The sequence below is a fragment of the Drosophila santomea genome, chromosome 2L (genome assembly GCF_016746245.2).
Source record: "Drosophila santomea strain STO CAGO 1482 chromosome 2L, Prin_Dsan_1.1, whole genome shotgun sequence".
Lineage (NCBI taxonomy): Eukaryota > Metazoa > Arthropoda > Insecta > Diptera > Drosophilidae > Drosophila > Drosophila santomea.
In genome coordinates, this window is record NC_053016.2 from 11,985,123 (window position 1) to 11,999,966 (window position 14,844).

A 14,844-nucleotide genomic window follows, 5' to 3' on the forward strand; every position below is an offset into this window, starting at 1 on the left:
TTTAATGCGCCAAATTAAGTTTCAGCCGAGTTTTTTAAACCCTTCCCTCCCTTCGCTGCTCCGAATTATCCGCACAAACTCTTTCATTTTCCTCCGTTTTCCGCCATTTCAGCCAGCTTTCCTCTTGACCATATTGAGCTTGAAGTTGGCTTTTGTCTGCCCGTAGCTCGTGACTAACATTAATTTGACCAGAGAACTGGCTAAGAACTTCATTCCATTTATAGGATAGATGGCTCGTAGCAGATAAAACAAGAAAAGTATCTTCAATTTCAGCGCCCAAAAGATTTATTGCCTCGTTTCGGGTATTTGCCAGATTTCGGCAGAAATTGTTTCTGCTACTTTGCAGCTCCCCAATTCAGTTCGTCGCTGTTCGTCTCAATTATAATTCGATTTCGGAATCCCGCTTTTGTCAATTCGCAAATAAAACGACCCGTTAGCATTTTGATAGATTTTCGCATTTATGTTTTTTTTTATTTTGGTTTCGACAGTGGCTTTTGCCTTTTGCCATTGGCATTTGAGCATCTCATTTGGAATCAATTCGTTTCAGATTCGGCTAGCTTTGGTTTTATGACTTCAAAATGTTTGACATTTTTGGTTGGAGATATAGCTGGTAATTCGCCAAAGGGGTCGCTGAATAAAGTTCAAATTGAGTCATTAAGTGGAATTGGTCAAACCGATTGAATATTTGAATATACACAATTGATTTACCTTTAATTTATTCCACTTTGCTTCAAACTTAACTACTCTAAAACAAAAGTTGTGTGTACACAAATAACCTTATCCATTGATCACGGATGATCTTATTTGACAGCTAATTAAATCTTCAGCCGCAGAAAAAAAACACATTCAGATACAGATACAAGATAATTATGGCAAATAAACCAGGACACGGCGGGCAACATTTGTTAATGTAAAATATTGTAACACTATGGTTGATAATAAATTGCCTTAATGCTCATAAAGCCAAAACAACAAACCGCACCGGCAACAAACAGAATTTATGGCAGAGTAATGGTACAAGTCGAGAATGGGGATATATGTATGTATGCGACGCCAGTGGGCGGTGGGCGTGGCAGGGGGGGTCCAGTGGGGCCAAAGGGCGTTTGGGGTTGAGAAGCGGGGCGCAAGTGGCAGCGTTTTTAAAGCAACATTAATCATGAGCTCACGAGAGTGCCTCGCTTTCTCCCTACCGCTTTCTCCGCTCCTGGTCTATTTGTGTGTGTTGTTGTGTGTGTGTGGGAAATTGGCTTTTCCATGCCGGGCTTTTTAATAATTTATAAAAGAATTTACGAGCCAAGCAGCTGAGGCATAGAAGTGCGTTAACTACATGCACACAAATATTCCCATAATTAAATTTGAAGAATGCACAATCAGCAACAATTTCCCGCTTCTCTCACTCACTCACTCTCTACCTCTCTCGTTCTCGGCTGTGCAGCAATCCTTGCTGGCAGGACGCATTCCGGTGGCCTCCATGACAGGACCCATTAAACGCGGACTGCTGTGGCAGCAAAGGGATCGGCTCTTCTCGCGCTGGAAGGAGCGGTAAGTACACTGAACAGATAGGTTATAATTTTACAAATTTAAATTAAGTAAATACTCAAAAGGATTTGTAAATCTATCTTATCTGCGAAACAATAGATACTTCTTTCAACTAACATTTGGTGGTAAAATTAATATGGCATGCTTACTGTAAAAAATCAATTATCTTTGCGATTAGAATAGAAACATAATTCTTAGTCATATCAAATGTGCCCCTGATTTTTCCTAAATATTCATAAAATGTAACTCATATTCGATGACCAGTTTCTTCTGCGGTCGAGTGGGGCTGCATAAATGTTAAGCGCTTTTAAATTCACCTCCACCGCAATCTGCATTTTCTGAAAGACCAGACATGAGCGCACCACCAACCCCACCACGCCCACCGCCCCGGAAAATATGCAAATATTTTTCACAACCTCCGAGGGTTGTTAATTGCGAAAAGGGGCATAATTGACAGTGGCTGCATGCTGGCCCGTCCTTTTTTACAGATAATGCTAATGGGGGGAAAATGGGGCACCAAAATCCAGGGGGTGGAACATGTGACAGCTCTTTTGTTTTTGTTTCCCCTATCAAGCTGCATTTAATTGATATTTAATTATGTTGCATTGCGATTCGGTGTTTTTGTTTCACTTTCGGCTTTTGCCCTTTTGAACCGATAATTACGTTTATCGCTTATCATTTAAGAGTGCCATTTTAATTGACACTTAATGAGCAACTAAGCCCGGTATTTTGTTGGTGAATATTCGTTTTACAGTATTACATCCAGCTAAATGCGATTTATTAAATAGATCTGAAATACATTTCGCAACGTGTAGGACGATGTTTTAAGCTCTAAATAGTCTTCGCAAAGTTTTTATGAATTATTAAATAGGCACTTAAAAACTGAAGAATGTTTCTTCGATGTTTCTAATCGATTTAATGCAAAATAACAATGTAGACCTAAATTCGCATTTATCTATATTTTTTATTCCGAATCATTTTCATATTGTTGTGTTCAGCTATCAAAAGGCCTCCAGTTATTGCTTATCTTTGGCTTTGGAATCTCCACCTTTTTCCATAAAACCACCCACTGAAGTAAAGCGAGAAACCCGCAAGCCATTTAACTCTTCCGCAGAGTCGAAGACCAATTTTCTTGGCTCAATTTACTTGACCACGTTAACAAGCTTAACAAAATGAGAACTTCCACCTAGGAAGTGAGCCACTAGACGAACCAAAAATCCAACTGAAAACCAATTTAACAATTTCTGTTCAGCTTGAGAACTTTTAGCTCGCTTATCGCGATTGTCTTGTACGCTTCATACATAATAAACAAATGTGAAATTTATATGCATCAGCAAATGGCTGGCCACATTAATAAAGTCGATTTTCATTGCTGCAAAATAAAAATATAATACTTTTATCGTTTGAGGAAGTCGTAAAGCTTGAAGTACTTTTCTGCTCAAAGGCGAGCAGCGGTTTTGATTTTTTGGCGCATGATTTATGATTTATTAATAACATATCAAAATGCCATCCATGGGGAAGGGCTTAAGCATCTTTTTTTGGCAACACTTTAAGTGCCCGGATTTTTATTTGACCTTTAACTGAAGACTTTCGGCAGATAGACATGAATTTAAAGGTCACTCCTCCAGTTGTGAACGGATTTGTACTGACTAAAGCCAATCTCCACTTGCAGATACTTTGTGCTCACTCGTGACTACTTGCACTGCTTCAAAAGAGCCTCGGGATCGGCCAATGAACGTGCCTCGGATATGGGACAGTTTATCTTCAAGGTAAGTGCATGCCAACTTTAAGAAATTCCTAAAAAAAAAAGAGTATGCAAAAGGTAGACAATAGAGAGTTCCTTAAAAGTTTCGAGTCCGCGTTTATATCCCCCTTTCAAAACGCCTCCACTTCAGCGAAGTGTCAAGCAAACTTTTATATTTACTGCGCATTGTGTTAAATTCTATTGCAGCCAGAAAAAGATTTATGCCCAGCATTATGAGCAACCCATGAATAACCTGTTCGTGTTTAAGGGGGGGCTTTTTATAGAGTGGGGCTAGGACACACCTAAATGCCTTATAAATGAAGTCTTTTTCGGTTGACAATGCCAGGCACATCAAGTCACGTTTGGCAATTGAATTCTCAGCCAGATAGATGAAGGACACCCGTCCAATGGATAGGTAATCTTCAGTGGAAATCCGCATCAACTATGCCAATTGCCGGGGTATTTATCCTCTTTTTTAGTCAAACAAATCCTGATCGCAGGGGGAATAAAAACGAGCAGAAAAACTTCAACTAAGCTCAACTAATTGGCTAAAACTCGCATCTACTGCATGTTAATTTTCCCCTCCCCTCTTCTTGGGGCTCCGCCCTCTTCGAGTGCCCCCCTTCACTCACTTCGCACAACTTTTGCGATGAAAACAAGGCAAATACGAGAAATACTAAGGCAAACGGGCAAATATTGCACACTGGCAGCAGCGAAACTCAAACAGGAACAACTGCAATAGCAAAAACAACAGTGAAAAACACAAAAACAGGAAAATGCTAATCGCGAAAAGTCGATGTATAAACACCCTGAACTGGATATTTTTCGGTTTGCTGTGTAATGTTTTGAAAAATGTGAACAATTTTATCCAGAAAAAGTATTTGTAAATATTATTCTCTTTCAAAAAAAATTATGTTATAACAGATTAAAACAATATGTTCCAAAAGCTTCCAAAGTATTTCTCGGAATAATCATTTAGGAATGAGTTAATAGCTTAACATGTTGCTTTTATATGATTTCAACAAATATTTTATTTGTTCTTATTCATTTAAATGTATAATTTTTACAGACTTAATAATGCTAGAATTCCTTAAATATTATCATATGTATTTAGTTATATATGTATATGTACATACCTATATTTTGATTCCCTAAAGTCAAAGCAAATGTTTAGGTGAGAGTATTGGACACACGATTGCCGTGAAATTGTTCATTACCTCGGCTACCGATGTGTTTTGTTGTTGCTGATGACATTATTGTTGTTGCTGCTTAAACAAATAAGGAAAATGCACAAAAACAACAACAACAGCCAAACAACAAATGCAACGCCACTGCAAAGAGATCATGGGAAAATTACTTTAGCGCTCATTTCCCCCTCTTCAATTTAATTTTATTTTCTGTTTTGTTTTAAATTTGTGTCGTTTTTTCTGTTTGCTGGCGCTTTTCTGCTAAAATCTCGCTCTTAAAAGCAGTGTCAATACACAACCAGCAGCAGGTTGTTGTTGTTTACAGTTTAATTTAAAATTAAAATACATTTTTCTCTCGCAAATAAAACAAAGTGAAAAACGCGCCGTTGTTCTGCGGGCAATTTTCCAAAGTAAATAAGCAAGCGTGGCAAGGGAAATGGGAAAATGCGAAAAGCAGACACGGGGGAAAATAATGACATAGGTGGAACTAAATGGTGAAAAATCCCGCACCATGCGGGAGATTAACTTATCTAATGTGAGGGAAAACATTTATGAAGAAATTACGCGTAGAATTCATTCGACTAGATACATATTACATAATTTGTTTTACAAAATTGTGGGTTTCTTTTGAAAATGCCATCCATTTTTTTTGATATTTCACATAAAATAAACACCAAACTGACCTTCAAGTTAAAGACCTTAAAAATTCAACCGTTTTTGGTCAGCAAAACCACATCACAGACACCAACCCACCCCCACACTCGTGTAGCTAAGACGCGAACCCGTAATGCCAGCCGTGAACGAGTCATTGAACAAAAAGGTGCGAGAGAGAGGCACTGTGCGGGTGCGAAAGAGAGGGAGAATATCTGAAAATGTTTGACTCATTAATGAGAGGGAAGGCGGCATCTCATTTTATCGCTTCTTTGTGCTTTTTGCGTGTTCATTGATGTTTCACTGACACTACAATGATTCAATATTGCCTCGTCAATGTAATCACCTTAATCAATTAGGCGAAAAGAGCAGCAACTGCGCTGGAAGACAGATGGTTTCAGCTGAATTATTTAATTTGATTTTAAAGCCTTTTTCAATTTCACGCTTTCAATTTCAACCAAACAGAAACTAAGTGTGTAAATTGGTATATATTAATATAAAATAACACAATAAGAGCTTAAAATATATTCTAAAAATCAATATAAATATTAAAAATATACAAATATTAAACAACAGATTTTTTATACAAAATTTATCATTTATGTGTATCTAATTACGTATTTGATTTGATTTAATTTAGGTAGCTGATTCTTATATCCCTTTTCCCTAGTTAATTTAATAATATAAATATATTATTTTATATTACTGATTAAATGTAAGAAGGAATACACAATTTAATGCACAATTAAGAAATAACATACCGAGTTCTAAAACTCCTGCCATCCATCAGAGATTCCCATTTGCATATGGAGCACACTTAGCGCGGCAAAAGTGATGAAACTGAATTTGTCCGATTGTCTGACATCTTTGCACCTGGGGGAAATCAATCGGGCATAATTACAGGTGCTGAAAGTGCAGGGGGCTTGGGAAAATTGGTGGTATGCTCGTGGAGCTGATGGCTCGGTTCACCTGCCTGCGGGTGGGTAAAGTTTTCCGCCTCGGAATTGTGCAGTTTTGCACTTCGACAGTGATTGAAAGCTATATTGATTTTTGTCCTTGGGTGGGCGGCATGGGGATAATACGAAAAGGGGGCGGGGCGGTGGGTGTGCCTGTCGGGAAATGCAATTTCCGCCTGTTCAACGTTAATGAGCATTATTAATTGGGTTGCAGAGCAGAGATTGGATATCGATGCTGAAGTATTTAATTATGCTCAAAATGTGAGCACGCATAATTAAGAGGGAATGGATGCAAGAAAAATGACAGAAATTAAATTGAATATTAAGAAATCAAGAAAAGGCTTAACTGATGTATTTAACAACTTAAGCACACACGCGCCTAAGTTCAAATTTACTTTCCCAATTTGCAATGCCAAAACTCGAATCAATGATCAATTGAGCTTCTGTGTTAGTTTTGACAGCGCATGCTGTTCAACATGTCAAAATATGAAGCGGGGGCAACAACAATGGAATTTGTTCATAAAACCCATAAATAACAATAATAAATAATAAGAGGCGGGCCAACAAGCCGATCAATATCGACCTTGAGCACATTATTTGTGAGCCAAAGGTAAAACGGAAATTTGGAAAATATTCAGCCATCGATTGTGGGCTGGCACACATTATGAAAGACTGAGGTCGGAGATTGGCCAGGAGATAGAGGTCAAAGAGACTTTAAAAACACTCTATATTTATACAAAATATATGCAAAAGAAAACGGTGAAATTAGTAATAGTAAGCATATATTGTAAAGGGAATTGTGTCATTCCGAACTCACCTTTAGGCATTTCCAGCTTATATCTAAGGATTTTAAAATCAAATTTGATATTTTTCTGCGTATTGTGCTATCATAAATATTTAAATGTGATGTATTTCTTGCATGTCACCACCCACACAGCACTTACCAAATGCGTGCAACTCCCAAGTGAGTTCTGATTTCGATCTTTGATCTTAGCACTAGCAAACCGCACTAAATCATCCAACAAACGAATGGGATGCAATATTCCATATTCCATCTGCCGCCGCCACTATTTATCATAAAAAACGATCCGAATACTTTAAGAACTTAATTATGTTGGCCATTAGAAGAAGAGAGAGAGATGCAGCCAATGGGGGAAATAAATAAAGAAGGAAACTTGGCTAATTGCCACACGCGGCTGCCACCAGTGGCACTAGTGACTCGGTCCAGCTTCTTGATTTTACCCCCACTTTCTGGGCCTGCTGACATATTTGCCTAATGGCCTCGCATAGTTCTTGGCCATAAGCGAGCACAAGCGACGGCACGATGAATCGCTGGCAGAGTTAAAGTTTTCCTCATAAACAAGAGCTGCAAGCTAAAAAAAAAACAAAAAAAAAAAGAAATTAAGTTCAATAAAAAGTTTAGCATGCTAAAAAGTTTGCGGTCCCCATAGGAAAAGCAGTGGATGTAGTTGTTTGTGGCACACAGAGCAGAGACCTTCTGGCCTAATGACTTTTAACCGAGTTGCAAAATGCAAAAGGAAGCGGGCCACGTACTACAGCAAAGTAAAAGGCTCTCGCTTAATTGGTGCATTATTCAGCTAAAGTTGTGGGCTGCCAAGTTAGGGCTCACCATTTTATATCAGTCATCTATTTTAGTTATTTTGAGAACTTTTGCTCTGCAGCTAAAAAAAACCGAAAGAGTGTCATATTAAATTGTTGTAGCATATAGATTAATAGTTAATGCTGCTCTTTTTTACATAAATCTACTTTCTGCTGAAGGCATCTCAACTTGAATTATACCCAATAGTAATTAGTTATATCTAAAATCTTTATGTGTATGCCAGTCTAGCAAGCTTCAAACTAAGCATTGAAAATACAGACCCATTTCCCACTCCAAAATTGTGTACCATTCATGCTCCCAGCGCCCCACTGAGTTGTGACCCGGGCAAATCGTTGTGTTTTGCATTCGGCGGAAAAACGTTTACATAACCTTTAACTTGATTGTCTAACGCTTTGCATTGTCTTCTGCGGTTTCGCTCCAGGTCAAGCTGGTGGACGTGGAGAAGGTGGAGTGGCTGAACCGGCGCTCCTACAGCGCCATTGGACTGCTTCTGGGTCGCGAGGGTCGTGTTCTCCTCCGCTGCGATGATGGCCTCGAGGATTGGTTCGAGCTGCTGGAGGTGAGTGGCCATGAAATGGATAAATACTAGAACTAACTTGGCTCATTACACAAGAATTTTCCTAAGCTGAAAATGGTTAATTGACTGTAGAAACAAAAAGAGACACAGATTAGTAACTATGATTTATTCCACAATTAAACCTTTGTCAAATTATAACTAAACTTTGGCTTTTTCGTTCAGGAATGCACCATGACCTCCAAGGAGCGACGACGTGCCCTGAAGATCGCCCAAGGACCCAGATCCCGCGCCTCCTTGGCTGCGCCCGTTTCGCACGCCTCGCTGCAGTTCCAGCACTTTGGACTGGGAGGCACTTACTCCAGTGCGCTGGACGACTGGCTGATGACCAATGGCACTGGTGGTCTGGCCCGCCACAAGATCGGAGCTGGCAGCCTGAACGGCTATGGCGGTGCCAATCCCTTCCTGTTCTCCGATTCGGTGCCGGATCTGAGTGCTCTGAACAACGAAAACCACAATCATCACCTGAGCGGCATCAGCACGAATCACTCAACGCCGCAGAAGATCCCGCACCACAGCAATGCGAATCTCAGTCGCTACTCCAATGGTTATGTCTCGGCCCAGAACAGTTTCACCCAGGCCGGCGCACTCTACGGTTCGCCCAGGCGGATCTTCATCAACAGCAGCTTCGGTTCCAACCAGGTGGTGGACGAGGAGACCGAGGAGACGGAGGTTCAGCTGAGGAGACCCCGACTGTTCCGCGGAGTGAGCGCTACTCCGGATAATGGCAACGAACTGGACCGCGATTGGCTGTACAGGAAGCCGAGGGCGCCCACTGATATGAGGCACTCAGGTGGGTTTTGAAACTAGTGTTGCAGCATGCAACTGATGCATCGTTTACAACCTTTTAAAGGAATGAATTTAATAGTTATATTAACTCAATCTCTTTATTTAGTGCAACCAATGCTGCCCACTGGCGGAGGCAGCAACATGGGGCTGGCCAAAACCGAGCTGGACTGTTCGGCCCATGATAGTGGCCTGGACACGCCCCCCTCGACGCACCGCCCCTCGAGCTATCGGGAGGCGAGCAGGGACAGCACGGAGACGAATGGCAGCTCGTCGCGAGGCACGCTGCTGAACAACTCATCATCGCCAGGCGGCAGTTTTCGGGCGAAAAAGCTGAACGCCCAAGTGAGCAATCTCAATCAGCTGAACTCCCTGCACGGCTCGAGGTACTCGGTGCAGGATCAGCGCATCCTGAAGATGCGCAACAACGAGGAGGAACGCTGCGCCTCCATCAAGATGGCCAATCGCCTCAATCAGAATCCGGAGCCGGCCACCTACGATCCCAACCAGAATCGCTACTACAAAAACGGCAATGCCACGCCCCCCACCTCACTGACGCCCCAGCACACGCCGCAGCACAAGCTGATGATGCTGCACCATGGGAATGGGAACGGCAACATGGGCACCCTGAATGGCAACACCAACGGCTCGGATCGGATGAACGGATCGGCCATTTTCCGGGAGCGTTACCAACATCCCGCCCTGGCCGCCATCATCAACGAGGCGCAGGGCCTCAAGTTTCGAGGTAGGTTTGAGGATTTGGATTTGTACGGTTTTGCTTGCACCAATCATCGTTCATCTGGCATGGTTATGGGATGGCTTTAGGATCGTATGTGGAATGGTTTTGGAAAACTTGATACCTGGAATGCTCAATTATTAGTGAAGATAGTTTTGTACCCTTTTAAGTTTTAATATTATTATTTTATATTTTATATGTTATTATTATATATTATATATTATTACCATTATTATTTCTTATATTTTAATTTATACTTTTTTTGTTTTTTACTTTAAGAAGTTCATATCAGCTTTAAGTTCATGTAAACTTTAACAACAATATATTTTATTATTTAGACACATCTTAAAGGGGATGATAAGGATTCTTTTTGAATTATATAAAACACTTGTTATTTTCATTGAAATATATCATCCTCACTCCATTTATCATTTGTTGTCAAGCGCAACACCTTTGAACACAACTTATAATGTATACCGTTTACCACTTTACTTTTGCATGTTATCAATTTAAAGAAGAGTCTGAAAATATGTGGTAAACCCACCCAAAACCCCCATTGTGCATGCTACACAAAGTGTCCAGCAGACAGGCCCCCAAGTGCATGAGAAGATCGGGATGTGAATGGACCAAAAGATACAGATACTATCCACCACTTCCACTTCCACTTCCACTTGTAGAGCGTGCGTATTCAGACAGTCAGCAGCGTCGCCTGAACAACAACAATGGACCGACCCCCCAGCCAGCCTCGCCCCTCGCCCAGCGCCGGAATAATGCCGGACTTGGATCCGGAGTCGGATCAGGCGCTATATATGGCACGCCCACGCGTGTATAGCGCCTAAAGGTCTAAGGATCTAGGGATAATCCAAATCGATGGAGTGCAGACTGCTCCCCCACTAGTTTAATAAGGATATAAGCGCTAAATTAGTCGACTTGCTAGAAAGTTTGGAAATTATTTGCATAGAAAATACTTCAACGAAGGTAGAGAATAGTAACTAAATCTTAACTGTGTATGTAGTAGTACTCGTAGTGTGTGTGCTCCAATGTCCAGCTTTATGTAAATGTTTAAATAAATATACATTAGTAAAAGGCATCTTAATAAAAGATAATACAAAACTGTCTATTGATTGGAAAGAAATGGCTACAAAATATGGGAAAATGTGCTTATTGGTTAAGGCTTTGCATTAATTTAAAGGGTAAGTGTTGTGTTTAAAGAAACTGCAAGGATATAAAATATATAGAGTACCTATGTATATATATAATTCCGAATATGTAGAATGTGACATGTAACTTCCTTCTTTAACAACCGTAAGTTGCAACAACTGTTGATTAAAAATAAATGAAAGAAGGAGCTTTGACCCAATTTAGACAAGCTCTAAGGATGCGGAGATCGAGCTTCTTGTGATTACGCCGAAAGCTTTCAGGATGTGCGGCAGGACTCCTTGCGATTAAGCTCGCATTCGGCGAACTTTTCGGAAATGTCTTATAAAAGATGCAACACTGCAAAGCTCGCCAGCGCAAAAGCTTCCGCTGAAAGAGAGGACGGGCTGCAACCCCTTGAAGGATAATGCTGCGGATACCCCCCCGTGCGGGTAGTGGAATGGGCTTTTCGGAGTCAACAATAAAATTTTCAGTCAGCTTTCAGACGCAGCAGCCACAGCAGCACCAGCAGTCAGCAGCAGACGCAGCAGCAGCAGCAGCAACCGCTGCAGGATTAAGCGGTCGCTTCAACGAGGAGCAGCAGGAGTAGAGAATTTTTGCATCAGAATGCGGAGTCGCACGGAACTGGTGACCACCACTTTCGAGGAGAGCGACGAGGATGACTTTAGTCCGGACGATTCCGACTCCGAGGAGGACTGGCGACCCACCAAGAAGCGTCCCTCCAAGCCATCTGCCACCGATGGCGGCAGGAAGCGCAAATCCGTGGCAGCCACTGCCTCCAAGGCAAAGCGCCGCATGACCAAAGTGAGCGACGAGGAGTCCGACGAGGAGGATGACCTAGAAACCGATCCCAGTGACGATGACTTTGACTACCCATCGGCCAGCACCTCAAAGCGACCGCAGAGTCTGCCGCCCAAGAAGCAGTTCGTCAAGTTGAATCAGCTGGATTTGCTGGTTAAGAAGTCGGATCTGATGGCAAGCGACTGGCTGAAGAACAATCGCTTGTGTCTGTGGCGCAAGGATGAGCAGACGAATCTACTCCAGAAGTATCTGCGGGTCAAGTCGGCCGCCGAGGAGGAGGAGCTGCTCTTCACCTCCAGCTCTGTGGTGAGTGGTTTATTTTTGTAACAATGGTTGTCACATTCAGGCATCTTGGCATATCTATACTTGAACCAAAACTGATTATGCAAACGTCAATTCAAGTTGTGTTATTATAATACGATATACCTGCTGTGGCAAGCATTTTATAAAGGTTTGCCAAGGTGAATTCCAGTAAGATGCCTTATTTTCTAGTATTCCAGTTGGGACGATCAGCAGACGAGCGACTTCATAGAGGTCAAAGTCAATTGCTTGGATCCCAACAATCGACGCATAAAACTACACGATCTGGAGGCGCTTAAGAAAATCTCCGTGGAACTGCAATCAGAGCGAAATCAGAAGTCGACATCGGACAAGGAAGACGCTTCGGAGGCGGAGGAGGAGAAGCCAAATGAGGCTGATGCTTAAGAACCTACTAACTATACACAGAACTAACATTTTCATTAGTATTTACAACTAGTTGGCCAAGTTAGCGTTAAACAACAAAATTCCTTACAACAGCTATGTGAAAACCACTTTAAATATAATTTAGTAAATTAAAGAAGTCCAGGAAACGTGAAAATCAAAGAGAGATGCAAACATTTGAAAATATCAAATGAAAACTTTGGCGTTTCAATTATAATTATTGTTTTATATTCAACAGTTTGTTAAATCTCTTCAAAGCTTACTTCGCTTCAACGAATCAAATGTACATATACATGCGAAATGCACTTTGCATATGTGTACAGATCGATTTTGTTGTTGTTTATAGAAAGAGTCTAAAAATATGCACTTGCGGACGGTTATCGACGCCGTTCGCCTTTGACGGTCTTGCGTTTCTCCTTCTTCTCCTCGCGCAGTTGCTTTTGCTTCTCCCGATCCTCCTTGTCCTTTTGCTTCTTGGCCGCACTGTCCAGGCGGGCCTGCTCTCGCTTCTCCTTGGCCAGCGCCTGGACATCCGATTTGTTGGTGTTCCTGGTGAGCGTGCCGCTGTCATCGTCGCTCTCCTCCTCCGAATCCTCATCGTCCTCGTTTGTAACGGCAGTCTGCGGGTAGTTAAGTATGATCATTATTAAAAGCTGTTAATAGATACTACGTATGGTCAAAAGTTTGAGAGCAAGCTGGAAACAGCAGATTGCGCACTACGTGGTATAGTAACCTGGGAGTATTGAGCCAGGATCTGCTGCTTGATGCGACGCTCCTCCTCGGTGTATTCACGCTCCTTGTTCACGGCGAGTTGCAGCTTCTGTTGCTCCAGCAACTTGGCCAACTGGGCATTCACATCGATGTCCAAGCCCTTCTTGGGCGGATCATCGGCGCTGGGATGGCTCTGTAGCCACTTTTGCAGTATGGTGGCCACCAGTTCGTCAATGTTGGCCGACTGCAAAGTGCACGAACGTTGATTGATGTAGCCAGTGCTATTGTTAGGCAGAACTTACACCTGTTTCGCTTAGGATTCCCTCGAGAGCCTCGATTTTCTCCTCTCTGGTTTCGTCGCCCTCCAAAATGCCAACGATGTAGGAGCCGAAAACGTTCTCGTCGGTGTTCAGTTTGCGCAGCTGCTCGTTGAGCCAGCTCTGGAACTCGTCGGTGGCGCTCATGGCTGCTTACTATTTAGTTTATTATCATATATGGAGGGTTTTTACTTGCGAAATAAACGGGCAGTGAGAATCAGCCGCAAAAGGCAACAAAAAATTGTGGAGCATGTGGCGCAGTGTTGGTAAGCGTTGGCAGGCGAACAGCTGTTGCAGCCGCACTGCCAACTGCCGGGAAAAATATATTTCAACTGAAAAACAATATATTCACTTGAAAAAAATATTTTGTAAGCTTTTACATCCAAGATTTAAATTAAATTCACAAGAGAATTTGTTCTTTTTATTATTATTTACATTAACATTTGCCAAACTTGTTGCTGGCAACACTGCCATCTGCACACCGCTGTTAGCCCACTGTTAACTGTCAGCAAACAGCTGTTGTTGCAGTGTTGGTAAGCACCCGCACACCTTTTAGTTGTTTGCCGATTAAAAAACCTTTACGTTTTTTGTTTGAAAACGAAATATGAACTGCTGTGCTTTTGAAACGCTGTCAGAATTTCTAAATGTACTCCCCGGCCTGCCATCATCCATTGTCAAACAGCCACAAAGTCTAGTGCCGTATTTAAGGGCGTCAAATGGAGCCATTAAACTTAAAAACAATTTGTTTGTTTCTTGTGACTGAAGTATTCATACGGTTTAGTGCGTAAATGTGTGCCCATGTGTGTGCGCTGTTAGTCGGTTGCGCGTGTATTGGTGATTTTCGTTCGCCTTCTGATAACTCACATCGCAGCAAACAGCGAAAGCAAAAGCAAAAGCAACAGCAAAAACAACAATAACAAATTGCAGCAACAACGTCACACGTCTGCGACACCTGCGTCGCTGTCGCCAAAGTTGTGTTGCTATTGTTATTGTTATTGTTGCTGCTGTCATCGCCTTCGGCTTTTGTTTATTTGTTGTTGCATCGTCGGCAGACGCTATAAACAAAAAGCAGAGAAAAAGAAGCACGTAAAGAAGGAAAAGCGCACAAACACACACACTCACACACGCGCGTGTGCCGTTGGCAACAAGTGGAATATATACAAACGCACTTCATACAATCGCATGTTTGTGCGTGATTTACAAGTCGCCGTTAAGTCCCAGCGACACGTTAACCCGAGGTTAGTGATACCCGTTGGAAAATACACTTTCCAGTTGCGGCAGGTCTGGAATTTGATGGTTTACTGATTGCCAATTAAAACTTATTTATAACAATATATTATAAAATGAAATATATGTAAATG

At 41.9% G+C, this 14,844-nt stretch overlaps 3 protein-coding genes across 10 annotated transcripts in view; 2 read left to right on the forward strand and 1 right to left on the reverse strand.

Moving 5' to 3' along the window:
- LOC120458091 overlaps positions 1–10,900 on the forward strand; it is a 39,165-nt gene extending 28,265 nt beyond the window's left edge. For 4 of the 7 annotated variants that reach the window (XM_039645611.1, XM_039645612.1, XM_039645615.1 and 1 more), the window contains 6 exons: positions 1,436–1,542; positions 3,212–3,308; positions 8,120–8,257; positions 8,438–9,065; positions 9,168–9,803; positions 10,472–10,900. In XM_039645611.1, coding sequence (XP_039501545.1) covers positions 1,436–1,542; positions 3,212–3,308; positions 8,120–8,257; positions 8,438–9,065; positions 9,168–9,803; positions 10,472–10,626 — 1,761 coding nt within the window. In that variant the 3' untranslated portion in view covers positions 10,627–10,900. Of the gene's footprint in view, positions 1–1,435; positions 1,543–3,211; positions 3,309–8,119; positions 8,258–8,437; positions 9,066–9,167; positions 9,804–10,309 lie in introns of all 7 variants that reach the window. The other 3 variants (XM_039645613.1, XM_039645614.2, XM_039645618.2) reach the window with 2 other exon arrangements.
- Positions 10,901–10,927: 27 nt separating this feature from the next.
- LOC120458093 lies at positions 10,928–12,532 on the forward strand. Of its 2 annotated transcripts, none has more exons than XM_039645620.1 (2): positions 10,928–12,059; positions 12,246–12,532. In XM_039645620.1, exons 1-2 carry the CDS (start codon positions 11,559–11,561, stop codon positions 12,456–12,458), a joined length of 714 nt encoding a protein of 237 aa, XP_039501554.1. In that variant the 5' UTR covers positions 10,928–11,558; the 3' UTR covers positions 12,459–12,532. The 2 variants fall into 2 exon arrangements, with proteins under 2 accessions (XP_039501554.1, XP_039501555.1); XM_039645621.2 differs by having other exon boundaries at positions 12,254–12,482.
- A 128-nt stretch (positions 12,533–12,660) lies between these two features.
- On the reverse strand, positions 12,661–13,743 carry LOC120458095 (coiled-coil domain-containing protein 43). Its single transcript, XM_039645623.2, has 3 exons — positions 13,469–13,743; positions 13,189–13,410; positions 12,661–13,075 (listed from the first exon to the last, which is right to left on the reverse strand). The coding sequence occupies exons 1-3, from the start codon at positions 13,628–13,630 to the stop codon at positions 12,833–12,835; spliced, it is 627 nt and encodes a 208-aa protein (XP_039501557.1). The 5' UTR covers positions 13,631–13,743; the 3' UTR covers positions 12,661–12,832.
- Positions 13,744–14,844: the final 1,101 nt, after the last annotated feature.

Excerpts from the sequence above, each read along its gene's own strand:
- LOC120458093 (XM_039645620.1), top strand. The coding sequence starts at position 11,559 with ATGCGGAGTCGCACGGAACTGGTGACCACCACTTTCGAGGAGAGCGAC. Across the intron at positions 12,060-12,245 it reads TCTTCACCTCCAGCTCTGTG|TATTCCAGTTGGGACGATCA; the intron begins GTGAGTGGTTTA and ends CTTATTTTCTAG.
- LOC120458095 (XM_039645623.2), bottom strand. The coding sequence starts at position 13,630 with ATGAGCGCCACCGACGAGTTCCAGAGCTGGCTCAACGAGCAGCTGCGC. Across the intron at positions 13,411-13,468 it reads GAATCCTAAGCGAAACAGGT|TCGGCCAACATTGACGAACT; the intron begins GTAAGTTCTGCC and ends TGCACTTTGCAG. Across the intron at positions 13,076-13,188 it reads TCCTGGCTCAATACTCCCAG|ACTGCCGTTACAAACGAGGA; the intron begins GTTACTATACCA and ends AACTACCCGCAG.